This window comes from Pelodiscus sinensis, unplaced genomic scaffold (genome assembly GCF_049634645.1).
Source record: "Pelodiscus sinensis isolate JC-2024 unplaced genomic scaffold, ASM4963464v1 ctg212, whole genome shotgun sequence".
Lineage (NCBI taxonomy): Eukaryota > Metazoa > Chordata > Testudines > Trionychidae > Pelodiscus > Pelodiscus sinensis.
Window position 1 is genome coordinate 20,148 of NW_027465810.1, and position 26,499 is coordinate 46,646.

General features: G+C 65.4%; 1 protein-coding gene across 1 annotated transcript in view; it reads right to left on the reverse strand.

The window, feature by feature from the left end:
- LOC102453533 (cullin-9-like) overlaps positions 1 to 19,012 on the reverse strand; it is a gene marked incomplete at its 3' end in the record, with an annotated part of 36,859 nt that extends 17,847 nt beyond the window's left edge. The window contains 11 exon segments of the mRNA XM_075914471.1: positions 950 to 1,157; positions 2,053 to 2,248; positions 4,122 to 4,488; positions 6,626 to 6,816; positions 10,073 to 10,211; positions 15,827 to 16,360; positions 16,978 to 17,112; positions 17,114 to 17,133; positions 18,402 to 18,494; positions 18,497 to 18,548; positions 18,551 to 19,012. Of these exon segments, the coding sequence (XP_075770586.1) occupies positions 950 to 1,157; positions 2,053 to 2,248; positions 4,122 to 4,488; positions 6,626 to 6,816; positions 10,073 to 10,211; positions 15,827 to 16,360; positions 16,978 to 17,112; positions 17,114 to 17,133; positions 18,402 to 18,494; positions 18,497 to 18,548; positions 18,551 to 19,000 (2,385 nt within the window).
- Between the last annotated feature and the right edge of the window lie 7,487 nt (positions 19,013 to 26,499).

Here is a 26,499-nt window from a genome sequence, read left to right on the forward strand (position 1 = left end):
GGTTAGAACCTCTCCCCTGTGTGAGCGGGGCTGGGGGGGCACAGGGAGCACTGGGGTGTGTGAGGGGAGGTGGGGGATGGGTTAGAACCTCTCCCCTGTGTGAGGTGGGGCTGGGGGGGCACAGGGAGCACTGGGGTGTGTGAGGGGAGGAGGGGGATGGGTTAGAACCTCTCCCCTGTGTGAGCGGGGCTGGGGGGCACAGGGGACACTGGGGTGTGTGAGGGGAGGAGGGGGATGGGTTAGAACCTCTCCCCTGTGTGAGCGGGGCTGGGGGGCACAGGGGACACTGGGGTGTGTGAGGGGAGGAGGGGGATGGGTTAGAACCTCTCCCCTGTGTGGGGGTCTGGGGGGCACAGGGAGCACTGGGGTGTGTGAGGGGAGGAGGGGGATGGGTTAGAACCTCTCCCCTGTGTGGGGGGTCTGGGGGGCACAGGGGACACTGGGGTGTCTGGGGGGGGTTGCTTGTGAGGCTCCTTGCTGGCCGGGGGCAGCTGACGTGCTGGGTGTGGCTGGTTTGGGGTCTCACAGGAAGGCCCCGTCTCAGGCTCCACGTACCCCGGGTCTGAGCCACTGGCCGATTTGACCCTCTCAGCAGCGCGCCCAGAGCCTGTTCCAGTGCAGCCCCCGTCCCCGCCCCTCCCCCCGCGGGGCCCCGTCTCGTCCCCATCCCCGCCCCTCCCCCTGCAGGGCCCCGTCCCGTCCCCGCCCCTCCCCCCGCGGGGCCCCGTCTCGTCCCCATCCCCGCCCCTCCCCCCGCGGGGCCCCGTCTCGTCCCCATCCCCGCCCCTCCCTCCGCAGGGCCCCGCCCCGTCCCTCCCCCCGCGGGGCCCCGTCCTGTCCCCGCCCCTCCCCCCGCGGGGCCCCGCCCCGTCCCCGCCCCTCCCCCCGCGGGGCCCCGCCCCTCCCCCCGCGGGGCCCCAGCTCCGGCCCAGGGCCGCGGGCGACTCACCGCCAGGCCGGCCTGCTGGACCAGCGCGGAGCGGGCGTACTCCTGCATGCAGGCCAGCACGGCCCGCACCCCGCCCTCGGTGGCGAAGGGCACGCGCCAGTCGTACTTGGCCATCAGCGCGCAGAGCAGGCGCAGCGCCAGCACCACCAGCAGCTTCTCCTTCACCTGGTTGGTCAGCAGCTCCACCAGCATCTTCACCAGCTTCTCCCTGTGGGCGCCGCGCGGGCAGGCGGGTGTCACGTCACTGGACGTTAACGGGAGCAGCCAGGTCACTGCTGCGCCCTGGGGGGCTGCCCCAAAAGTGGGCATCAGGGGGGCCGTGTGAGGGGTCAAACGCCCACTGTCTACTGGTCCTGTATCTGCTCTTCACATCTCTGTGGAACGTGTGTGTGGAGCTGGACACGTGTTCTCTGGACGGAGACTGGGAGTTTCTCTGCATGTGGGTGAGCGCTGGGCTCAGCCTATGGCCACGCTAATTAGCGAGGCTCCAGGGACAAGAGGTCTCAGGCACCAGAGACCCACCTGGGAAGGAATGTAGGTGCCTGGCCAGAGACCACGTGACTCTCTCCGGCTTGGAAGCAGCCAGGGGGGTATAAATAGGCCATGTGGCCGACTCCATCTTGGTGCTCAGCTCAGCTCTTCGTCCCAGAGGCAAGAGAGCAGGGATCGAGGAGCCGGGAAGAACTGGGGACCCATCCTGACGTAGGATGTGCACCGAGGACTTCTACGCCAGCAGTCAGAACAGCTCTGCTAGAGCCTGCGCTGAGAACTGGGGGATTCGCTGCATGTAACGGCTGAGACTTTACCAACCTCTCTCAGGCTTTTCTTTCGTCAATAACAAACCTTTAGAGGGTAGATTCGAAAGGACTGGTCAGTGGTTTGTGGGTGAGAGCCAGAGTGTCATGGACCTGGGGCCTGGGGCTGCTTTCTGGGGAGCGGACAGAACTCGTCCGGGGAAGGTGGGATGGGCTCGAAACCCCTCACCTGTGTGTGAGGCCGGGGGCCTCCTGGGGCCCGGGGATTGCAGGGGTGTCGGGGGGGGGGGGGGGTTGCTCGTGAGGCTTCTGACCAGCAGCCGGGCCCCCCCCGACCGGGGGACTGACCTGATGGGGACTCCGCCCTCGGGCTTGATGACCTGCCGCTCTCGCCCGGCCTCCTCCTCCAGGGTCTTGATGATGAAGCGGAGCCCGGCCGACTGCAGCCCCACCTCGGAGCTGGACTTCTGGACCAGCTCGGCCGCCTCGGCCACCCGCTCCAGGGAGCTCTTCTTGGCCCGCGCCCTTCACGTGCTGCTCAGCACTGGGCGGGCGACGCACCCGTCACCAGCAGCACCGGGCTGCCCCGCCCCCGGCCGCCCGCCCCACGGGTCCCCACAGACCATCCCCCCGGCCGCCCGCCCCGCCAGCCCCACGGGTCCCCACAGACCATCCCCCCGGCCGCCCGCCCCGCCAGCCCCACGGGTCCCCACAGACCATCCCCCCGGCCGCCCGCCCCGCCAGCCCCACGGGTCCCCACAGACCATCCCCCCGGCCGCCCGCCCCGCCAGCCCCACGGGTCCCCACAGACCATTCCCCCGGCCGCCCGCCCCGCCAGCCCCACGGGTCCCCACAGACCATCCCCCCGGCCGCCGCCCCGCCAGCCCCACGGGTCCCCACAGACCATCCCCCGGCCGCCCGCCCCGCCAGCCCCACGGGTCCCCACAGACCATCCCCCCGGCCGCCCGCCCCGCCAGCCCCACGGGTCCCCACAGACCATCCCCCCGGCCGCCGCCCCACCAGCCCCACGGGTCCCCACAGACCATCCCCCCGGCCGCCCGCCCCGCCAGCCCCACGGGTCCCCACAGACCATCCCCCCGGCCGCCCGCCCCGCCAGCCCCACGGGTCCCCACAGACCATCCCCCCGGCCGCCCGCCCCCGCCAGCCCCACGGGTCCCCACAGACCATCCCCCCGGGTCCCCACAGACCATCCCCCCGGCCGCCCGCCCCGCCAGCCCCACGGGTCTCCACAGACCATCCCCCCGGCCGCCCGCCCCGCCAGCCCCACGGGTCCCCACAGACCATCCCCCCGGGTCCCCACAGACCATCCCCCCGGCCACCCGCCCCGCCAGCCCCACGGGTCCCCACAGACCATCCCCCGGCCGCCCGCCCCGCCAGCCCCACGGGTCCCCACAGACCATCCCCCCGGCCGCCCGTCCCGCCAGCCCCACGGGTCCCCACAGACCATCCCCCCGGCCGCCCGCCCCGCCAGCCCCACGGGTCCCCACAGACCATCCCCCCGGCCGCCCGCCCCGCCAGCCCCACGGGTCCCCACAGACCATCCCCCCGGCCGCCCGCCCCGCCAGCCCCACGGGTCCCCACAGACCATCCCCCCGGCCGCCCGCCCCGCCAGCCCCACGGGTCCCCACAGACCATCCCCCCGGCCGCCCGCCCCACCAGCCCCACGGGTCCCCACAGACCATCCCCCCGGGTCCCCACAGACCATCCCCCCGGCCGCCCGCCCCGCCAGCCCCACGGGTCCCCACAGACCATCCCCCCGGCCGCCCGCCCCGCCAGCCCCACGGGTCCCCACAGACCATCCCCCCGGCCGCCCGCCCCGCCAGCCCCACGGGTCCCCACAGACCATCCCCCCGGCCGCCCGCCCCGCCAGCCCCACGGGTCCCCACAGACCATCCCCCCGGCCGCCCGCCCCGCCAGCCCCACGGGTCCCCACAGACCATCCCCCCGGCCGCCCGCCCCGCCAGCCCCAGGGGTCCCCACAGACCATCCCCCCGGCCGCCCGTCCCGCCAGCCCCAGGGATCCCCACAGACCATCCCCCCGGCCGCCCGCCCCGCCAGCCCCACGGGTCCCCACAGACCATCCCCCCGGCCGCCCGCCCCGCCAGCCCCACGGGTCCCCACAGACCGGCCCTCTTCCGCCCCTCCAGGCCAGCCCCACGGGTCCCCACAGACCGGCCCTCTTCCGCCCCTCCCCGCCATGCTGCCAGCCCCTCGGGTCCCCCAGTGATCACCCCTCTTCCCCCCCGCTCAGCCCCACAGGTCCCCCACAGAGCGCCCCTCTTTCCCCCTCCCCGCTGTGCTGCCAGGCCCACGGGTCACCCGAGCCCATCACCGGCTCTGCCCGGCCCGGCGCCCCGCAGTGACAGCGTGTGCCCCCCGCCCCACCCCACACGTACCCTTGGCTTTCTCCTCCTGCATCTCGGGGCAGGGCAGCCCCTCTGCCCGCAGCAGCTCGCTGAACAGCTGCCAGTCGGATTTCTCCGGGGGGGCCGGGGCGGGGGCCGGCACGCTGGCGGCGGGAGGCTCTTTCTTGGGTTTCTTGGACGCCAGGGAGGGGGGGCTCTCCGAGGAGGCTGCGTCCCGCCCCCGCCCGCCCGGCTGCGCCCCCCCCGCGTGCAGGAAGTACTTGGTGTAGACGTGGGAGCTGCACAGGTCACTTAGGGTGGAGCCCTGGCTCTGCTGGCTCAGCACCTGCAGCACTTTCTGGGCCAGCTCCGCCGGGACCGACAGCTGGATCAGCGCCTCCTCCTCCAGCGCCGCCAGCTGGAAACCCAGGGCTGGGCTCAGTCCTCGGGGAGCCGCAGGGCCGGGCTAGGACCCCGGCCCCGCCCGATCCCACCGGCCCAGCCCGACAGGGACACCCCCGGCCCCGCCCGGCCCTAGCCCAGCCCGACGGGGACACCCCCGGCCCCGCCCGATCCCACCGGCCCAGCCCGACGGGGACACCCCTGGCCCCGCCCGGCCCTAGCCCAGCCCGACGGGGACACCCCCGGCCCCGCCCGGCCCCAGCCCAGCCCGACGGGGACACCCCCGGCCCCGCCCGATCCCACCGGCCCAGCCCGACGGGGACACCCCCGGCCCCGCCCGATCCCACCGGCCCAGCCCGACGGGGACACCCCCGGCCCCGCCCGATCCCACCAGCCCAGCCCGACGGGGACACCCCCGGCCCCGCCCGATCCCACCGGCCCAGCCCGACGGGGACACCCCCGGCCCCGCCCGGCCCCAGCCCAGCCCGACGGGGACACCCCCGGCCCCACCCGATCCCACCGGCCCAGCCCGACGGGGACACCCCCGGCCCCGCCCGATCCCACCGGCCCAGCCCGACGGGGACACCCCCGGCCCCGCCCGGCCCCAGCCCAGCCCGACGGGGACACCCCCGGCCCCGCCCGGCCCTAGCCCAGCCCGACGGGGACACCCCCGGCCCCGCCCGATCCCACCGGCCCAGCCCGACGGGGACACCCCTGGCCCCGCCCGGCCCTAGCCCAGCCCGACGGGGACACCCCCGGCCCCGCCCGGCCCCAGCCCAGCCCGACGGGGACACCCCCGGCCCCGCCCGATCCCACCGGCCCAGCCCGACGGGGACACCCCCGGCCCCGCCCGATCCCACCGGCCCAGCCCGACGGGGACACCCCCGGCCCCGCCCGATCCCACCAGCCCAGCCCGACGGGGACACCCCCGGCCCCGCCCGATCCCACCGGCCCAGCCCGACGGGGACACCCCCGGCCCCGCCCGGCCCCAGCCCAGCCCGACGGGGACACCCCCGGCCCCACCCGATCCCACCGGCCCAGCCCGACGGGGACACCCCCGGCCCCGCCCGATCCCACCGGCCCAGCCCGACGGGGACACCCCCGGCCCCGCCCGGCCCCAGCCCAGCCCGACGGGGACACCCCCGGCCCCGCCCGGCCCTAGCCCAGCCCGACGGGGACACCCCCGGCCCCGCCCGATCCCACCGGCCCAGCCCGACGGGGACACCCCTGGCCCCGCCCGGCCCTAGCCCAGCCCGACGGGGACACCCCCGGCCCCGCCCGGCCCCAGCCCAGCCCGACGGGGACACCCCCGGCCCCGCCCGATCCCACCGGCCCAGCCCGACGGGGACACCCCCGGCCCCGCCCGATCCCACCGGCCCAGCCCGACGGGGACACCCCCGGCCCCGCCCGATCCCACCGGCCCAGCCCGACGGGGACACCCCCGGCCCCGCCCGGCCCCCAGCCCAGCCCGACGGGGACACCCCCGGCCCCGCCCGGCCCCAGCCCAGCCCGACGGGGACACCCCCGGCCCCACCCGATCCCACCGGCCCAGCCCGACGGGGACACCCCCGGCCCCGCCCGATCCCACCGGCCCAGCCCGACGGGGACACCCCCGGCCCCGCCCGGCCCCAGCCCAGCCCGACGGGGACACCCCCGGCCCCACCCGATCCCACCGGCCCAGCCCGACGGGGACACCCCCGGCCCCGCCCGGCCCCAGCCCAGCCCCACGGGGACACCCCCGGCCCAAACCCAGCCCGATCCCACCGGCCCAGCCCCACGGGGACACCCCCGGCCCCGCCTGATGGCACCGGCCCAGCCCCACGGGGACACCCCCGGCCCAGCCAGAAGCAGCCCCAGAGCCCTAAGGGAGACCTGCCGGTGGCTGCTGAAGCATCTCCCCAGGCAGAGACACAGTCCAACAGGCTGGATGAGCAAGAGCTGGTCTCCTCTTTCCTCCCCCTCCCTCTGCTCCAGCCCAACCCCTGCTCCCGGCGCCCTGCCTGCCCTCCCGTTCAGCCTCCCTTCCCACCGCACCCCAGCCCAGCACTGCCCCCCACGGCCATCTCCCCTTCACCTGCTCCCGTTCATCCTGGCCCCCGGCCACGGCCACCTCCCCCCATCCTGCTGCCCCCCCGGCATCTCTCCTCCCCCACCTGCTCCTCCTGGTGCTGCTGGACGAGGCGGACGATCTCCCGCTGCTCGGGCGGTTCTAGCTTCTTGACGAAGAAGAGCAGCTCCCACCACTCGGCTCGGCTCAGGGCCCCGCCCTCCTCGCAGCCCCGCTCCGTCAGGTAGGGCAGGGAGTACAGCCCCCCCTGGGGCTTGCAGTAAAACGTCTGGCTCACTGCGGGGGCAGAGCAAGGAGAGAGCCTGTCACCGCCCCGAGCGCCCCAGGGGAGGGCAGCTGGGGCCAGATTCAAAGCCAGCTCTTGGCCTGTCCTCCAGATCCCCTGGCTGCCAGCTTCGGGCAAACAGAGCGAGCGTATCCTCGAACCCGTCGTCCGGCAGGCCTGGAACAGGGCGGGCTGGGTTCAAGATTCTGCTGGGCCTGGGAGGGTGCTGCAGGGCCTAGAGCACACGTGGCTGCGTGCTCCCCACCCCTCCCCCAGGCACCGCCCCCTCAGATCCCGTGCCGTGGGGCAGCACCACACACCTGGTGGTGCTGAGGGTGCGGCCTTGCCCTTTCCGGGAGCATGAAGCCAGGGGCCCACGGAGCCTGTCACCCCCCCCCATGTGAACCAAAGCAAGGCCCAGAGACGCCGTGTAGTTACGGGGGTGAGGTCCCGGGCTCGGAGAGTCTCGTAGGAAACGCGTGGGGCTTGGCTGCGTCTGTGAGTCCTACCAGTGCAGTCAGGCTGATACAAGACCTAGCGGGGACACAGCGACGTGGGCTGCGGGGATAAGCCTTGTGGGGTCAACCTGTCAACCTCGGTGTAACTGCACCCGCACCGGGGGCGACTGTCAATGCAACTGTTGGCTTGGCTGAAGCAGGACCACTTGAGTACACAGGTACGGTCTCAGTTGCTGTAGCAACCCTCAAGACATACCTGGCCCCCAGCTGGCTTCCAAGGCGCGACGACACTGTGACTGCTTATTACTATTGTCCATCTTTGAGTAAGCACTTACCAAAGCCATTCCCTTGGAGACTGACTAGCATGAGCAGCCTGCCTGCCTTTTCCTCTAGATTTCCAAGCCTAGGAATTTACACACAACCCTTCCCTGGAAACAAGTTATACAACCAAGGCCTCCAGAGCGAGGCAACGCCAGAGGTAAGGCTGCCGACACAGCCCTAACTCGCCTCCTTGTGTGTGGGCACGCCGGCTCGGGCTACCTATGGGACCACAATGCTGGGTTTTTTGAAAAGGATTTAGGAGTTAGGGTGGACCACTAACAACATGAGCAACACGGAGCCAAAAAGGGTGAGTGCCAACCCAGGAGGTATCAAGGGGGGAGGCGGGCATAGGAGCAGGGACCTGATTTGAGCCCGTATATAGCACCGCTCAGACCGATGCTGGAATCCAGTGTCCAGATGGTAATAAAAGTCGAAAAATCGGAGAGGGTCAGAGGAGAGCCCCCAAAACGCCCCGAGGCTTGGGAGGAACTGCCTCAGTCAGTCTTGCAGAGCCCAGTCTGGTTAGCGGATCAAACAGGAAGCTGAACATACCACAAGCTAACGGGCTCTTTAATCCAACAGAGAAAGGCGGAATTCAGGCCAATTCAGATTAGCACGAAGGCCCAGATTTGTAACAGTGAGAGGGATCAACCCCTGGGCCACCCTCTCTATGGAAGTGGAGTTCTCTGCAAAACGGGATCCCTTCCTGGCAGGTGTGTTAGGCACGCTCAAGACTGGGAGAAGTTGCTGGCTTGTGTCAGACTGGTGATCTAGTGGTCTCCTTCTGGCCTGAAATGCTCCGGACCATTACCATGTCCAGTTCCAGCATCCACTTTACAAAGAATATTGCAAAAACGGAAATCAGAGGAGAGCTATCAAAACGATGAAAAGTCTTGGAAATATGCAAGACTCTTAAAGAGCTTAGTCTATTTAGCTTACATAAGAACTAGGGGTCCCCAAATGAAATGAATAGGTAGCAGGTTTAAACAAACGGAGGTTTTTCATCACACAACGCAGTCAACCTGTGGAACTCCTTGACACAGGATGTTGTGAAGACCAGGGTTCAAAATCGAACTGATACATTCATGGAGGTTAAGTCCATCATTGGCTATTAGCAGGATGGGCAGAGATGGGGTCCCTAGCCTCTGTTCATCAGAAGCTATAAATGGGTGACAGAGGAGGGATCACTATGATTCCCTGTTCTGTGCACTCCATCTGGGGCATCTGGCATTGGCCACTGTCAGCAGACAGGACACTGGGCTGGATGGGCCTTTGGTCTGACCCAGTGTGGCCGTTCTGATGTTCTATTGAAAGGCAGGCTAAAAGGAGACCCAATCATTGTCTAGAAGTACCTACTACACAGGGAGAGGTGATCAGCACTAGCCAGCACGGCAACAGAAGAGCTTGTCTGTCTACATGCAGAGCTGCACAGGATAAAGGTGATTTTAATCAAATGTATTTAAAGCTTTGCCAAAGCTGTGAGGAGACGCTTACTCCTGTTTCAATCAGGGCTATTGCAGGTAAAGTAACCTGACTAGCTAAACTGAATTAAACCACCTGTGAAGCAAAATAAGCGCGTACGTTCCGGGGTTAGTAGCTGTTTAACTAAACCAGTTTTGATTTCAGCCAATGCAAGCTGGCGTTCAGGCACAGACAGACAGATCCCAGGGCCAGTGATGGAAAACCCAAACTGGAAACAGAAGCATGCTTTTCTAACAGAGGGTGACTGACCTCTGAAGCAGTTCACTCTGCCACTTGAGGTGTGTCTAGACTACATGCCTCTGGCGACAGAGGCATGTAGATTAGGCTACCCAGCATAGGGAAATGAAACCGCGATTTAAATAATCGCGGCTTCATTTAAATTTAAATGGCTGCCGCGCTCTGCCGACCAGCTGTTTGTCGGTTCAGCGCGCTAGTCTGGACGCTCTGGGGTCGACATCAAAGGCATTTGTCAACCTCCCCAGTATGCCTTGTGGGATGAGGTTTACCGGGGAGGTCGACAAATGCCTTTGATGTCGACCGCGGAGCGTCCAGACTAGCTTCATTCCCCTGTGCCGGGTAAACAAATCTACATGGCTCTGTCGCCAGAGGCATGTTGTCTAGATGTACCCTTGGGGTCCCTAAGTCGAGACTGGATGTCTGCCTAATGGTGCATTCTAGTTCCACAGCACGTGACTGGGTCTGATGCAGGAACGACTGGGTTAGCTGCGCAGAGGTCGGACTAGAAGATTTTCAAAAGTGACGATATTTTGGGTGCCCCAATTTTGCGGTGCTCAATTTAAGACACCGGAACCGGAGTAGCAGGCGGTTCAGACAAACTGTTGCCCCTCAGTCAGCACACACCACTTTCTCCGCGGGAACATCCCCAGCAGAAATGTCAATCGCTCTGTGCTGGCAAGGACACCTGGCCAGCCCCACGCAGCGCACTGGTGTCCACGTGGGCACGCAATAGGCAGAGCGCACATGTGCACAGCGGACAGCGCCTCACCTGTGCTTAGCTTCAAGCTCTCGGCCAGACTGGAGACCTTTTCCTGGCCAGCTGCTTCTTCCGGCTGCTCTCCAGAGCCAATAATCTCCACCATGTGCCAATGCACCCAGTACGTCCGGCCTGTAGACTGCCACAAAACCTGCGGGTGAAACAGACCAGTGTGATCAGACCTCCACTTCCCAATGCCCAGGCTATATGCACAGAGAAGGGAACACGCCAGCTGCCCCCACCCACGAGGCTGTGTCCATGTGGGCACGGTCTGTGGTAGCCAGGCCACGCAACGCGGCTTAGTCAATACCGACATCCAAGCCTTTGCCGTATTTCAAGCGGGCAACCTCACTGGTGCATTGACAAGCTCCCTGGTGCTGCGGCCAAGGTTCCTCTTCAAAAGCAGCATCAGGAACGACTTGCCTAAGTCCTGCCATCTCGGCTCGTGCGGCTCGGGTGCTCCTGGCGCGTGCGGCGTGGAAGTGCCTGGCTCTTGAGCTGTTCGAGGTACGTCTGCAGCTGGGAACGCGCTGTCCAGCACAGGCCAACAGGCTCAGCTAGGGCACCACACACAGCGGCGTGGTGGCAGCGCTGCCTAGTGGCCAAGTACAAAGCCCCCCCCAGCCTCCTAGGCACATTCACAGGCAACTAGGCAAAGCCGCTGCCCATGCAGCCCTGGCTACCTTCGTGCTAGCTGGAGCAGAGGCAGTGCACATGTCAACAGGGCCCAGGAAGCGTGTTCTCAGCTCCTGCACGCCGCCTGGCAGCTGTGCGCCCCTGCGCATGCGGGCGCCCTTAGTACTAAAGCGATTTCCCTAGGCGGGTGGGGAAGCGCTGGGATGGGTCCCCCTAGGGAGGGGTTTAAATCTCGGCTCGAAACAGCCCTGGCTGGGATGGTGGAGTTGGGGCTGGTCCTGCTTTGGGCAGGGGCTGGACTTGGCTCCTGAGGGCTCTGCCTGCCCTGGGATTCTGTGATGCTAAGTTACTACTAAGTGCTCAGGCAGCGACATGGTCTGTGGGCGCTTTCCGGCGTGCCCCATCCTAGAACGAAGCTGCTGTTGACTGCGCGAGCCAGGCGAAGGCCTGCGCCCTCCACAGAGCTGAGCCGGGCACAGGTCAGCACTCCCACAAAGCTGGCCTCCTGTCCTCAACTCTGAACGTGGCTCAGAGTACACAGCCTGCTTCACACGCGCAGTTCAGCCTCCTCAGGCCCCGGCCTCTTCAAAACCCTTAGGAAGAGACAGAACAGGCGGAGGATGAGTCAGCGTCTAGGAACCTCTTAAAGACCTTAGGGGGAAAATCCGCCTCACAAAACAGAGCACAGGCCTGGGCCTACAAGGAGCGGTTGTGGTGATCAGCTGTGAAAGCAGAGGGATGGCTGCTCGCCCGTCTCCCAGACAGGAAGGCAGTGAAATCATTGGGGTGCCAATAACTGTTCTACCGGAGAGGCAGCAGGCACAATGGGCGGACAGAGCGCTACCCCCCAAAGAGAGTCTGGGAGAGAAAGGGGACTCCAGTGCCACCGCGCCGTCGTGGAGGATGGAAACGGAGCGGATGGCGGGTGAAGGAGGAATGTCAGCAGGGAGGAGAAAGTCCATGCGGTGCAAGCCTGGCCCATCAGGGCTCTGCTCCAGACAGCACCGCCAGTGCTGGAGTGCGGCCAGGCCAAGGACGGAGAAGCGAGGGAGCCGAGGACGGAGAAAAGGCGAGGGCAGGGACTGTGCGTTAAAGCAGTCGTTGGGGCTGGCAGGGCTGACTTCCTGCCTTGATCCCTATAGCTGGGAATTGAATTCCTGGTCACGCTAAAAGGATCCTTTTGATAAGGCTTCTGGAGAGGACAGAGGAAATAGGTCCCACAGCTAAGATCACCACAACGGCCACACGGGGTCAGAGCAAAGGTCCATCCAGCCCAGTGTCCTGTCTGCCCACAGGGGCCAGCGCCAGGTGCCCCAGAGACAGTGAACAGAACAGGGAATCACCAACTGATCCCTCCTCTGTCACCCATTCCCAGCCTCAGACAAACAGAGGCTGGGGACCCCATCCCTGCCCATCCTGGCTAATCCATATTGATGGACCTAACCTCCGTGAATATATCAAGTTCTTGTTTGAACCCTGTTAATGTCCTGGTCGTCACAACATCCTGTGGCAAGGAGTTCCACAGGTTGACAATGTGCTGTGTGAAGAAAAACTTCCTTTGGTTTGTTTTAAACCTGCTACCTATTCATTTCATTTGGGGACCCCTCGTTCTTATGTTATGGGAACAAGTACATAACTTTTCCTTATTCGTGACCGGTGTGGAGAAACTGATTTTACAGACCTCTATCCTATCTCCCCTTAGTTTCCTCTTTTCTAAACTGAAAAGTCCCGGTCTTTTTAATCTCTCTCCATATGGCACCCGTTCCAAACCCTGGATCATTTTTGTTGCCCTTCCCTGAGCCTTTTCCAGTGCCAGGAGATCTTTTGAGATGAGGCGAGGATGGAGGAGCTAGCGGGGATAGAAGTCCGTTTCTGTAAGCGTTGTCTGGCTGAGCCTCTGGGGCAGGGCTGCTGGACTTCACTGTCTCGTTTGACCAAGGAAACAACTTTTCAGTTTCAACTGGAAATAAATGAAGATGCTCCCAGCCCTCAACTGCACAGTGGGCAGCTTAGCTGGGCCCTGCGGCGCACTCTCCACCAGCAGTCCAGCCACTGCCCTCACCGGGACTCTTACACCCTTGGCATGCCAGAGAAGCAGCTATCCGGCCAAGGCCAGCTTCTCAGGCGCAGAAGCAGCCTGGCTTGCTGCTGCAGAGCTAGCACAGCCCGGCACATCCGGGGAGCATGCTGCAGGCGTGCCAAAGAGTCGCTCTTTTCCCAGGGTGGGTCTGGAGGACTAGATGCTGCTGATTCAGGGGCTGCTGGCTGGGCCAGGGCAGTTTTAACTGCAGCCTTGCTCGTCTTGGCCACCCACAATCGCTCGCTCTATCTCGTGGGGCCTGAGGGTGCGGAGCCAGCCAAGGAAGGAAGCGTAGGGGGCGAGGCAAAGCAGAGTGCGGAGCTGCGAGGAAGTTGGGCAGCGGCAGGAGGGAAGAGAGAGGGGAAAGGCCATTGTGGTGCCGTGTTTAAAGCACAGGGAAGGAAAGGTGAAGCACGGAACAGCACGGTCACAGCGGGGAGCTGCGGCCACACCCAGGCAGCTTCTGAAGCCCCCCCTGTGACGCTGGCAAACCAGATGCCAGTTCATGCCAGGGCTCGGCGCCCCACTGAACACCGGCGCCGGACCCCCGCCTGCGGGTTAGCTCAGGTCAAACAGACAGAGAGAGAAGAACGTGCTTCAGCTTCGGGGATCGCTTCAGGATGCTGCCTGTACAACTCCCCGCTTGACGTCAGCCTGGCCTGCCAGGAGCCTGTGCTCTGCCCCTGCGCAAGGCTGGTTGTGCAACTCAGTCACTCCAACAGGAAAACACCTCGCCCAGCGCAGAAGGCTGGATTCCTACAGCATGTGTCACCTCCCGCCCAGCAGGAGGGCCTGAATCCAAACGGCCAGCGTGAAACGAAGACTGGGTCCGTCCCTCCCCCACAAGAAGATTAGTTCCGGAGCGCGTCCCCCATCAGCTGGGACTCTGGGGAGGGGGTGACTAACGCCTCGGACCAGAAGGAACTGGCTGCTTTGCTGCGGTGTGGACCCGAGCTCCCTGCAAGCTGAGTGCGAGATCTGGAGGCTGCCCAGCTGCTTAGAGTGCCCAGAGCCAGCAGCATGTTTCTAGTGCTGGTGCACAGCCACATGTGCCTCAGTGCACACAAAATGTATTCCGCACAAGTGGAAAAAATCAGAGGGAACGTTGGCATGGACTCGGAGAGGGAAAGACTCCTGCACACCAAGCAAGAGACACCCACCCCCGTGCTGCCCAGCCTGGGTTACCCAGCGCTGCTTATCAGAGACGCTGACAGCACCTTCTGAAATGCGAGACCGTAACTCGCGTGTGCGCACGTTTCCTGTTTTAACCTTGTAAATAACTCTCCCTTCTCTTCGTTAATAGCTCGTGAGAGCAGGTCTACACGACCGGCCTGCGCCAGTATCACTTCAGCACTCTCCACACCCGAGCGAGTTACTAACCCCGGCGTCCCCAGCACTGCGACAGGAGGGTGCTCCCCCGATAACCCCCGCCCCTCAGCCAGGACACCCACACGGCAGAGACACAGCAAGCTGGGGCCTAGGTCCTGGCACTTGGACCACCCGAAGCCGGAGTCAGGAGACCGCTGTCACCCAGCGCAGGCGGCGGGGCAGGAAAGCTCAGCCAGGACTGGCGCGTCTCCCCGAGCCTGCAACAGCACCAACGTGCCAGCAGGGACAGACGGCGGCCCAGGGACTGCAGGCCCATGGCCCCAGCTCCGGGAGTCATGGGATTCAAGCAGAACCCCGCCCACAGCCTTCTAGCCAGCCTGGCTGCCAGGCAAAGCTTGAAACCGGGACCTGAGTGGCTCTGCCAAGAACTTGCTCCCCAAATCCTCGCCGGGGCAAACGCCAGGCCCCGCCCCCACAGCGGCTCCCGGGAGGGGGGGGCGCAAGCAGAGGGCCCTGCACAGGGGGGCCCTAGCTGCCGCCCCACTAGTCCAGGGTGCGGAAGGAAAGGGGCTCTGAGCTGCTGCCTCTCCCGCTCCAGGGGGCAAGGGGGCTCCTCGCTACCCAGCTGGGAGGGGAGGGCCACAGTGCAGGGGGAGGCGCGTCTGCCTCTACTGCCTCCGCTTCCAGCACGTGCCTACGGCCTGGGAATGCCTCGGTCCAGTCGTGGCTCTAGAGGAGCGAGCCCACCCCCTCATCCCTGGGACCCACCGCTCCGGGGTCGCTGGAGCAGGGCCGCCCACAGCTCGCCGGCTAACCGGTCAGCCAATACGCGACTGCTTAGCGGTTAGCGGTCCCGCTTAGCCGCCACACCCCTCCCACGTGCCCTTCCTTTCCAACTCAGACCGGCAGGCTGCCTCAGTCCCAGCCCGCTGGGCCGGGTTTCCACGGAGAGCAGGCAGGAGAGCCGCCAGCCACCCCACGCTGCTGCCTCTGTATTTTGGGGGAGGGGCTCCTGGGCGTGCAGGGGCTGCTGGCCTGCCCCGGGGGCATCGGCTGATCGTGGAACTGCGCTACCCCATTATTAAAATAACCGCTTTCGAACGTCCCGACTCTGGCAGGCTGTGGCCGGGGTTGCCGCACCCTGGCTCGGCTGGGCGGTATCAACAGCAGGCCACACAAGCGGAAGGAACCGAGTCCTCCCTTTGGACCCCAGCCTGCCTGAAGACAAGGAGGGGCAGAGGGGTGGCAGGCCCAGCCGAGCGCAGCCCTGGAGGAACCCCCCTGCATGGTCACAGGTCCCTGTGTGGATGAGTACCCAGGGACCCCACGGCCGTCACCACCGCCACCCGGCGGGCCCGGCACACGTGCCAGGGGCAGGGGCCAATGGCAGCAAGAGCACATGAGGGCGTGGGACTGGGATCTGGCGCGGCGGCCAAGCCAGACCGGGGGCCGCCTGCAGCTCTGAGCTGGCACAGCAATCCCCGCCGCTCTGCGCAGCCGTCTGCAAAGGGAGCGCTCTCCTGCGGCCCCCATCGCCTCCGTGGGAGAGGTGGGGGCGCAGGCGGCACGCACCCGGCCGGGGGAGGGGCAAAGCCTGTTTATGGAGTCCAAGCCAAACACACGCGGGGCCAGAACTCTCGCACACAGGGCTGGTTGGCCAGGACAGGCGGGGGGTGACCCCAGCTGCCATGTGTCACCCCCCCCATCCCTCCGGCACTCGCCTGCACAGGGGGCATCCCGTTGTTGCTCTGCCGGAACTCGCCCTCGTCGCCCGCGCTGACCTCCTCGTAATCCTCCAGCATGCGCACCGTCATGCCCGGCTTCAGGCTCTCCTGCACGTACTCCACGTAGCTGTTGCGGTTGGAGAAGTCTGACAAAGTCAAGAACCCGGCCCCCTGCTTTTTGCGTGGCGAGGGCCTCGGCGTCACCAGAGGCACCTGGACGGCGGCGCAGGCGGGCGCCTTGGGCTGGAAGATGGAGCGGACGACCCGGGGCCGCCCCGCCGGCAGGGCCAGCAGCTCCAGCCTCTGGCTGCGGTCCCAGCCCATCACCCGCACCAGCTCGGAGATGAGATTGGCCATGGCCATGCTGAACTCGAACTCCCGCTGCACACGGCTCCTCTCCCCCACGTGGGTGCCGGGCGCCGCGCCGTCCGGCCGCTCCCCGCCCAGCTCCGGGCTGCTGCTCAGCTTGTCCACCAGGGAGGTGACGCACAGGTAGCGCTTCACCAGGGAGAACAGCAGCTTCCCGGGGATCTGCAACGGGCGCGGCATCAGAGTCCGGCGAGCCCCACGGGCCTCCGGCATCCTCCCCCCCTTCCCTCCCCTCCCCCATCCCCACGGGCCTCCGGCATCCTCCCCCCCTTCCCTCTCCCTCCCCATCCCCATGGGCCTCCGGCATCCTCCCCTCCCCCATCCCCAATGGGCCTCCGCATCCTCCCTCCCCTCCCCTCCCCAGCCCCACGGGCCTCCGGCATCCTCCCCTCCCCTCCCCCATCCCAATGGGCCTCCGGCATCCTCCCTCCCCTCCCCCATCCCCAATGGCCTCCGAGCATCCTCCCCTCCCCTCCCCCATCCCCAATGGGCCTCCGCATCCTCCCCTCCCCTCCCCCATCCCCAATGGGCCTCCGGCATCCCCCCCTCCCCTCCCCCAGCCCCACGGGCCTCCGGCATCCTCCCCTCCCCTCCCCCATCCCCAATGGGCCTCCGGCATCCTCCCCCCTTCCCTCCCCTTCCCCATCCCCAACAGGCCTCCGGCATTCCTCCCCTCCCCTCCCCCAGCCCCAATGGGCCTCTGGGCTCCCTCCCACCACCCCAGACAGCCCCCAGGGCCCGGCTGCTGCGCCCCTCCCCCGGCTAGCCGCCCGCGGCACCTGGGGCAGGTGGATCCCCTCGAAGGACATGCAGTGCTCGTCGGAGGACGTGGTCTCTGCAAACAGCTCCAGCAGGGTGTAGCGGCTGTCGAAGTCCATGTGGTGCTCGATGCCGTCCTGCTGGCTCAGGGACAGGGAGAACGTAGGCCCGGCTCCCTGCAGCCGACACACACGGGCTGAATGCCTCCCTGCGCCCGCCCCGCCGCAGCCTTCTCGGCCCCCCCCGGACTCGCCTGGAGGGCTGGGATCCCACTAGCCTCTCGGGCACCCAGCCTGCAGGGACCCTGCTCAGCCCTTGCCCCAGGGCTCCCGCTGCCCAGGAGACGAGGCAGGCACCCCGGGGCAGCCGGGGGCTGCTGCCCAAACCAAGGAGGCGCCTGGGTCCACACGGACAGGCCCAAGTACCAGCTGCCCTCTCCCCCCGCCCGAGCCGTCCCAGCCACACAGGCTGCCCTGGGCTGTCCGGGAGGGGGAGGCTGGCAGGCCGGGTGCCAGCTCACGCCAAGGCCCCAGGCTCCCTGGACACGGGCCAGTCGGGCCCGGCTCGCCTGCGGGTCAGCGCCGGTAAGACCCAGATCCCAGCTGTGCGAGGGGTTTGCTGCCGAGGCCGTTGAGCCCTGCCGAGTGCCGCTCGCACCGACCCGGCCTCTGGAGCCCGCGGCCCCCCCGCAGCGCGTCTGGACTCGGGGGGCAAAGATTCCTGCCCACGAGCAAGAGACCCCCGCGCTGCTCAGCCTGGGACAGCCCGAAGGGAGGGCTACAGGCCTCGTCGTGGGCGGACACCGAGTCCGACTGGCCGGGGGAAGTGACCGGTGCGGTGGGACTGGGCGGAGCCTGAACATTATTGTGGGTTTCCACGGGAAGTGACGGTTCCTCGGTCGAGTCTCCTGGTGGACGCGGTGCCTAGAGCCCAAGGGGGCCGTCTGACTCCAAGGCAAGTCTGCTCTAGAGCATCACGAGTCCACACGTGTCCCTGGGCTGGGGAAATCCAATTGCAGGCCACACCTCCGGTCTGGGGGGGGGTGCACCCGCGGTGGCGAGCCGCTCTACCAGCATGCCCGGCAGCACAGCTCCCTGCCGTACCAGCCGGTCCCACCCACCTGCCGGCTCCCTGGGAAGGGGAAACGGGACAGGCACACCCGCGTAGCAGCAGGCATGGTGCCGGCGCTCTGCCCGGCTCTGCCCAGGGCCAGTCCCTGTTTGAGGGGGGCTCAGGGTGCTGGTGGCTGCCGCGTTCCCTTGGCAGCAGAAGCCAGTCCCATGCTCAAAGGGACGTGACCCAGCTCTGAATCCCTTGGCGGTCGGGAAAGGGCCCTACGTAAACGTCTTCCCTTCCAGAGCCCCACCCGGCCCCCCGCCCGCCATGTCCAGCAGCCTCGGCCCAGCCCCGCCCCTCGCGGGGGCTCCCCGCCAGGAGACCTCACCTGCGTCGTGGGAAGCCAGGGCCCTCAGCATCTTGCCGGCGCTGCGGCGGATTTGCTTCTCCTCGTTACACAGCATCCTCATCAGCAGGTCAGGGCCCCGGTCTCCTTGAAGACGCCCGTGAGCGAGCCGATGCTGGCGTAGGCGCATATCTCAGCACGTGGATGGTGTTGAGGACGGAAGACTCCGGCCCGTGGGCCCGGCCATCTGCCGGCCGGCCCGCTGCAACCAGGTTCCGGACGTCGGCCTTCATCTCCAGCAGCGAGGCCTCGTCCAGCTCCACGTCCGGGGGGAACGCGCTGGGGGCCTTCTCCTCCTTCACCCGCTGCCCCTCCGGCTTCCTCTTGCCCAGCAGCGTCGGGCAGTTGGCGTAAACCTCCTCCGCCGACATCCACATCAGGATGCTCTCCGCCTTGCTCTCCGCCGAAGAGGCATTGGTGCTGCTCCCCGGGCCCTCCTCCAGGCTGAGGATGCTCCAGCGAATCAGGTACTCCGTGTGGCCATCGGGGCCCCGGCGCTGCCGGATCAGCTCCTCCGGGTAGGCCTGCAGCGCGGGCCCCAGGTGCACCAGCAGGTTTCCGTTCCTCCTCTCGCCCACCATGACGGGGAACGTCTGCGCAGAGAGAGAGGCGGGAGCAGGTTACGATCCACCCAGGGAGCCCGGTCGAGAGCCTGCCAGGCGAGAGCCGCTGGGACCCCGTTGGGAGGAGAGGGGGCTGGATGGAAAGCTGTCCCCTGGGCCTCCTGCCCCCCCGTCAGTGCCCTCGAGGGAACGTCCCCATCAGCAAGCGAGCTGCTCTCGCCCTACGCACCGACCCATACATCCTTATAAACCTGGAGCCCAGCCCCGGGTTACTGGGAGCCAGAGGGTGCCAGATCACGGCCAAGCCACCCAACGGATGGAAAAGCCCCAGGAGTCCAGCCAACGGAAACAGCACAATTCAACGGGCAGGGCACTGGTCTGAGACCCAGGTCCTGCCCCCAGCCCTGTCACCGACCAGCTGCGAGACCTTAGGCCAATCGCTTCCCCTCTGTTTCCTCTCCCACTCTTGACCTGTCTTGTGTGTTTGGACTAAGTTCTTCAGGGCAGAGACTCCCACTCAGCGTGTGTCTGTACCACGGACAGCTCAACAGCCACCGTCCTTCCCCCAGAATTGCCTCGGGCCAGTAAACCTGTGATACATTCATCACACTGTACAGACGGATTCCCATTGCTCCGGCCATCCCCTAACCTGCACGTGAACGGTCTGAGCTTCCCTGGGAATGGACAGGGAGGTTCACCAGAGCCAGACAGAGGAAGTGTCACCACACACGGATGCAAGTACCACAGCCGTGTTTCTGCTGACATTTCTGCATTTCAGGCTCCACTCTGGCCTGCAGCCTGGGGAACAGCGACTAGCCTGGATCAGTATGAACAGAGGTGCCAGGCCACTGTTCTCAGAGATGGGAGTCCATCCTGGTGACCAGGCTGCACGGAAAACACCAAATCTCTGTGCTATTTGCCATGCTGGGTTTGAGAGGCTAACGGAGCCCACGTGGCAGACAGGGGGAAGAACCAAGTAGATCCTGAATCATTTAGCCACATGGCCACGGGAGCTGGTAATAAGGAGAAACTGTGCAGCTTCCGTTGGATCTCTGAGTCACTGTCAAAAAGCAGACATCACACAAGGAAACGATCATTCTTTTTCCAGCTAGAGGGAGACGGCTGCCTGCAAAGGAGGGCTGGCTATACTGAAACATCACTTCTCTTTCGACACAGGGCGTCCAGACCTAAATACTGTAGTCTAGTTCCCAGATTCCACAGCGTGCCACGGCACTTCCTCGGAAGTGAAACGTCTCACGTTACTGCTGGTAGCAGCCAGAACCCCCTTATGACATGTACTGTACGAACCTGGAACAAAGCAGAGCTGCTAACAGCTTACACAGCCTAGAAACTCAACAAAACGGCGCCTGTGCCGTTTGTTCTGATGTGGTAACCCACTCACTCCGCTGTCCCCAGCTTTCCAGCGTTTCTACTCTGCCGCCCGGCTTGGGCTGGCAATGGAGAACTGCCTCACAGAAGCGGCCGGGCAGAGCTGGAGGTTTGGGCAGCCAGTTACGGGACAGCTGGAGCTCTAGGCACCTAGACATTTAGGATTGTGCGATATGCTCACGGCTGAAATTTGTTACAGTTCTCGGCAGCAACACAGTCACCGCCATGAGGTTTCACCTGAACGTCTGAGTGACAGGAAGGGGAGCGGTTCGTGCTCCTCAGGCTGTCTGTGGATTCAGAGCACCGGTTACCCGCCTTCACATTGGCACCAAAGGCAGGGCGGCTCTTACGGGAAGAGCGCTTGGATCCCGAGGACAAGGCTGCTGGGGAGCAGCAGGACGCCTGGGGCGGGACGCGGCCCCCCCCGCTCTTTCAAGCGTCCCTCGGCCCCCGCTCGATCCCCTCCCCCCTCCGGCCCCCCCGGCCCCGGCTCGATCCCATCCCCCCTCCAGGCCCCGCTCGATCCCCTCCCCCCTCCGGCCCCCTGACCCCCGCTCGATCCCCTCCCCCCTCCGGCCCCCCGGCCCCGCTAGATCCCCTTCCCCCTCCAGCCCCGCTCGATCCCCTCCCCCCTCCGGCCCCCGGCCCGCTCCGATCCCCTCCCCCCCCCGGCCCCCCGCCTCGATCCCCTCCCCCCCTCCCTCCCCGGCCCCGCTCGATCCCTCCCCCCTCGGCCCCCCCCCCTCCGGCCCCGCTCGATCCCCTCCCCCCCCGGCCCCCGCTCGATCCCCCTCCCCCCCCTCCCCCCCCGGCCTCGCTCGATCCCCTCCCCCCCCCGGCCCCCCGGCCTCGCTCGATCCCCTCCCCCCTCCCCCCCCCCGGCCCCGCTCGATCCCCTCCCTCCCCGGCCCCGCTCGATCCCCTCCCCCCCCCGGCCTCGCTCGATCCCCTCCCCCCTCCCCCCCCGGCCTCGCTCGATCCCCTCCCCCCTCCGCGCTCGATCCCCTCCCCCCCGGCCCCCCGGCCCCGCTCGATTCCCCCCCCCCGCTGCTCCAGTCCCGACGAGCCCCCCCGCGCCAGGGTCCCGGGACACGCCCCGGGGGCACCAGCCCCGCCCCCCAACGGCCCGGGCCCGAGCCAGGCGCCGCGCGAGGCCCGTGGCGCGGGACCAGGCCTCGGCCCCGACAGGCCGGAGCGCGCGGCCGCGGGGGGGGGGGGGGGAGGGGCGCGTCCCGCCGCCGCCGCGCGCCCGGCCACCTGCCCAGTCAGCGCCGCGCTGCAGCCCTCGCCTCGGCCGCGCTCCGCTTCCGGGTACTGCGGCGCATGCGCGCGCGGCCTAGCGCCCAGCCTACGGGTCGCGGCCAGGGCCAGCGCCGATGCGCACGCGCCGCCTGCTGGCTTCGCCCTGGGCACAGCTCGGGCGCGTGAGGGGAGGGGCGGGACTGACCCCGGCTGATGGGCTGCGGGGAGACCTTTCCCTGCCCCACTGCGCGGCCCCCCAACGTCCCGTGCAGCCCCCCGTGTCCTGTGCCCCCCCCTTCCCGTGCACCCCATGTCCTGTGCCCCCCCTTCCCTTGCACCCCCCTTCCCGTGCACCCCCCTTCCCGTGCACCCCGTGTCCTGTGCACCCCCTTCCCGTGCACCCCCCTTCCCTTGCACCCCGTGTCCTGTGCCCCCCCTTCCCTTGCACCCCTCCGTGTCCTGTGCACCCCTTCCCGTGCACCCCGTGGCCTGTGCACCCCCCTTCCCTTGCACCCCCCTTTCCCGGTGCACCCCCCTTCCCTTGCACCCCGTGTCCTGTGCCCCCCCCTTCCCTTGCACCCCTCCGTGTCCTGTGCACCCCCCTTCCCTTGCACCCCCCCGTGGCCTGTGCCCCCCATGTCCTGTGCACCCCGTGTCCTGTGCCCCCCTTCCCTTCCACCCCTCATGTCCTGTGCAACCCCCCCTTCCTTTGCACCCCTCCATGTCCTGTGCACCCCTTCCCTTGCACCCCTCCATGTCCTGTGCACCCCTTCCCGTGCACCCCTTCCCATGCACCCCCCGTGTCCTGTGCAGCCCCCTTCCCTTACACCCCCCCGTATCCTGTGCACTCCTTCCCTTGCACCCCCCTTCCTGTGCACCCCCCATGTCCCTGTGCAGCCCCCAAGACCTGTGCAACCCCATGTCCTATGCAGCCCCCTTCTCTTGCACTCCCCATGTCCTGTGCAGCCCCCTTCCCTTACACCCCCCCATGTCCTGTGCACCCCATCCTGTGCAACCGCATGTCCTGTGCACCTCTCTCTCATGCACCCCCATGTCCTGGTGCAGCCCCTTTCCCATGCAGCCTCCCAACTGACCCATGTGCCCCCAATGTCCTGTACAGCCTCCCCCCAACTACTAGTCATCCACCCTTGGGGTATTTCATAGAATCCAGGCGGCAGGGAAGCTTCTCTCTCCTCCGCAGAAAATGGTCCAGTGACATGTACAGTATTTCTTACCTGTCCCGTGTCTCTCACAGCCTGGGACGGGCCAGCTCCCCCAACGCTGCTCGCAAAGAATCCCTCGGCCGTGTCTGCACTAAGCCTCGTCCTGGGTGGCGGACTTAGTGGCAATTCTGGCTGCCTCAGTTACCCTTTTTTATAACCCCCCTCCCCCCCCCCCCCCAGCTGCATTTCATGCCTTAATGTTTGTATTCCCTCCTCCCTTCACTGGTGCCCTGTGTTAACCGTGGGCAGCTGGCTGGCATCCAGCGGATCCAGTTATAGTTTAGGCATACCAAATCATTCCAAATACTAGGGATTGCTGGAGTTTCCAGGGTTAAGATGGGACCTCCACAGTGCTACCCTGCATATGAGCCAAGAACCTCCTGTCACCCGGCTGCTGGAGCAGGGCCTGGTTTGCATTACAATAGTGCAGCTTCCTTATCCTCTATTATTGTTCTTTATGTGGGGGGGGGGGGGGGGGGGGGGGGGGGAGTTGGTCCTGGGAGTTTACATGGAGTTAAAAGATTGAATGGAACTTAGTTTTGAAATCGCCCCCGGCCACAGTGGCACTGTAATTTTTGCTAAACCGATTTTCCACCCCCATGCTAGACGGACAGGGGACAAGCATTGAAAACCATTAGTTCACCCCAAGTCATTACCTCTAAAAGGAGTGTTTCTCTTGAGTTGCTATGCTCGGTTCTGGGCTGGTTGAGAAGGCAAGTTTCAGCTCTCCCAAAGAATCCACCTACCTAAAATGTGGACGTTCAACTTCCCTCCTCCTGGAATTGAAAATGTATTAAAATCCTTATTTCTGGAAGTCATCCCCCACCCTGCACCCCCTTTGTGCACCCCAACATCTCAGCTGCTTGGATGGCAGGGCGGAGCCAAGGCGCTGTTTCCTGAGGCCGGGCAGCGTGACGTTAGTAAGTAGGAACGGGGGTAAAGTTGAAGAGTTTCTGAAAGCCCTGTACTCAGCCGTGGGCACTGGGAGACCTTTCGCTTCAGGAGGCTCTCGGCAAGAACTGAAACAGGGTACTGGCCTAGTCTCCACTTCGTCCTCTACCTGGCCTGTCCAGCTCCTCCTCCTCCTCACACACCTACCCTTAACCTGGCGGGTCTCTCCACCTACCCCACTGCCCCCCAGAGGGCTGGCCAGTGCCTTCCTCCTCCTCCTCACACACCTACCCTTAACCTGGCGGGTCTCTCCACCTACCCCACTGCCCCCCAGAGGGCTGGCCAGTGCCTTCCTCCTCCTCCTCACACATGGTCCAAGCCCATGCCGTCTCTATCAAGAGGGGCTCTCTCCAGGGCAGACTTATCCAGTAGGCACAGCACCTAGGGCCCACGATATTTTAGGGGCCCACAAAACTTTTAATTTCTTTTAAAATCAGAAGAAAAATAAATGAACTTTTAGGGTCGAAGAAAATGTTTTAATTTTTTTTCTCACATCAGAATAAAATGAAACTTTTAGGGCCCACGAGAATCGATTACATTTTGCCTAAAACAGGGAAAAAAATAAAATATTGAAGTATTTAAATTTATCAAAAATAATTTTTAATATTTTTTTAATGGAGGAAGGGGCCCACGAAGGCAAAAGTGCCTAGGGCCCGTGGAAGTCACAATGCGGCCCTGGCTCGCTCCCCAAAATCTCCAGAGAGGTGTCTAAATCTCAGCACCTGCACTTCTCCAGCACTGGTGGCTTGCTCTTTACTCTGCAATTCTGTTAGCCCGTGATTTCCAGCCCCTTTCCTGGTTTTCATCTGATCCGTGACCAGTCACGTGCCTCTTGGACGCTTCTCTTCTCGGGGCTCTTCAGGACTCTAGCTGCCATCCATCCCACCTAGCGCCCCATTGCGTTCCTCCCTGGAGCATGCCAACATCCGCTTGCAAGCTGCTCCACCCGGCGAAAGGGAAGAGCTCCAGTCCAGCGCATGCACATAACGGCACCTTCACTTGCACATGGAGCAGATCTTCAAATCGTTGGCTATCAACCCTAAGCCTTTGTCTCCCAAGCGTCCACTCCTCAGGGGCCACCTGGAAGTGCTTTGGCATTTCATCTGCAGTTGGCTGGCTGGCGGGCGTGGGGCTGGGTTAAGCAAACCAGCCTTTGCCACGGGCCAGGATAGCCAGTTTGCTTCGTGACGGCCGTTCCAAGTGGGAGCGAGGCCCGCCCCGCCCCGCCCACGCTCCCCAGTTCACCGTTCAGCACCCTGCGCTTAGAAGCAGACTCGCGGGCACCGGATCTGTGCACAAATGATACATTTATTGAAAGAGTATTTTTAATACAAAAGAAAGCTCTGTACATAGTACTGTGATTACTTCCACATCCTTCCAGAAACACAACCCTGGAAACATTAAAAAAAAACCCGACCCCACCACACACACGGACGCGCACACACGCAGCCACGCACACGCTCGCGCACACAAACCCCAAAACAATCAAGAAAAGGAACTAAAAGGGTCACCACACAAGAAATGCCATTTCATCCCTGATACACACGTGTTCCGACAAGTCCGCACTTTAAATAAAACGCAGCATTAGCGTTTAACCTGCAGCACCTGTGGCGGGGAGGGGGGAGTGCTGCTGTCCCACAGGGGCCTTAATCCACTCAGCCCCGGGCTCAGTTTCCCAGCGCCAGCCCCCAGAAAAGCAGGGCAAGACAAGAGCGCCAGCCCCTCCTTGCTCTGGCTCCTGGTTAACAAAAGGCGTGGGGGGGTGCCCTGTTCCACCGGGAGACCGTGGCTCATCCCAAGCCACGACTGGACTCTCTGCAGCCTCCCCCCATCACCTCTTAGCAGCCCTACAACTGCTTGGAGCCGGGAGCTGCGCGTGGGGAGGGGGGCAGAGAGCCTGACTTGGAAACACTCTGGGGATCCCCAGCCCTGCCTAGAGGAGACTGGTCCTAGCATGTCCACACGCCTGAGACCTGCCAGTTCCCCAGGGCAGGGCGCAAGGAGAAGGCTGGCGAGGGCCCCTCCCAAGGAGTCGCTCCTCAAAGCGGGAGCACGAGCCACGGCTGCCAGTGCTGCAGGGGGAGGGGGGCCTGTGGGCAAGCAGGGCCAGGCGCCCTGGAGGGGGAGGGGGCAGCAGCCTGAATCTTGGGGGCTGGGCGCAGGCCCCCAGCCCAGCGCGGGGAGAATTCAGGCTTCACAGGGACATTTGAAACTGCTCCCCCCAGCGCTGGAGGCACGTTTCCCAGGCTGGGGCAGCTTTAGGGGGCAGACGCCCCTTAGGGCCGGCCCTGCCCCCTTCTCGCCTTGGAGGGCGCCACCCCATTCCAGCCCTGCAGCGCCGGGCACCTCAGCAGGCACCAGGCCAGGGCCTCGCACCACAGGTGGGCCGGGGCGAGCGGCCAGGAGGGGGCAGGGGACAGACCCCCGGCCAGCAGGAGCCAGTGGGCAGCCCCTCCCTGCTCGGGGGCCGGAGGCGCGATAGTGCAGCGCGTGGCCAGACTGGCGGGGCGCAGGGGTGCTCAGCATCAGCAGGAAGAGCAGAGCTGGTCCCTACCCCATTCCTAGTGCCTGTGGGCATGAGAGCGTGGGGGGGGGGGGGGGCAGCTTAAATGCTAATGCTGGAGGAACCATGTCCAAAGTTACAATACAAATTAAAAAGCAAGGCCCCTTCCTGTCCCCACCCCTGCGGTACAAACCCCATGAAAACTGTAC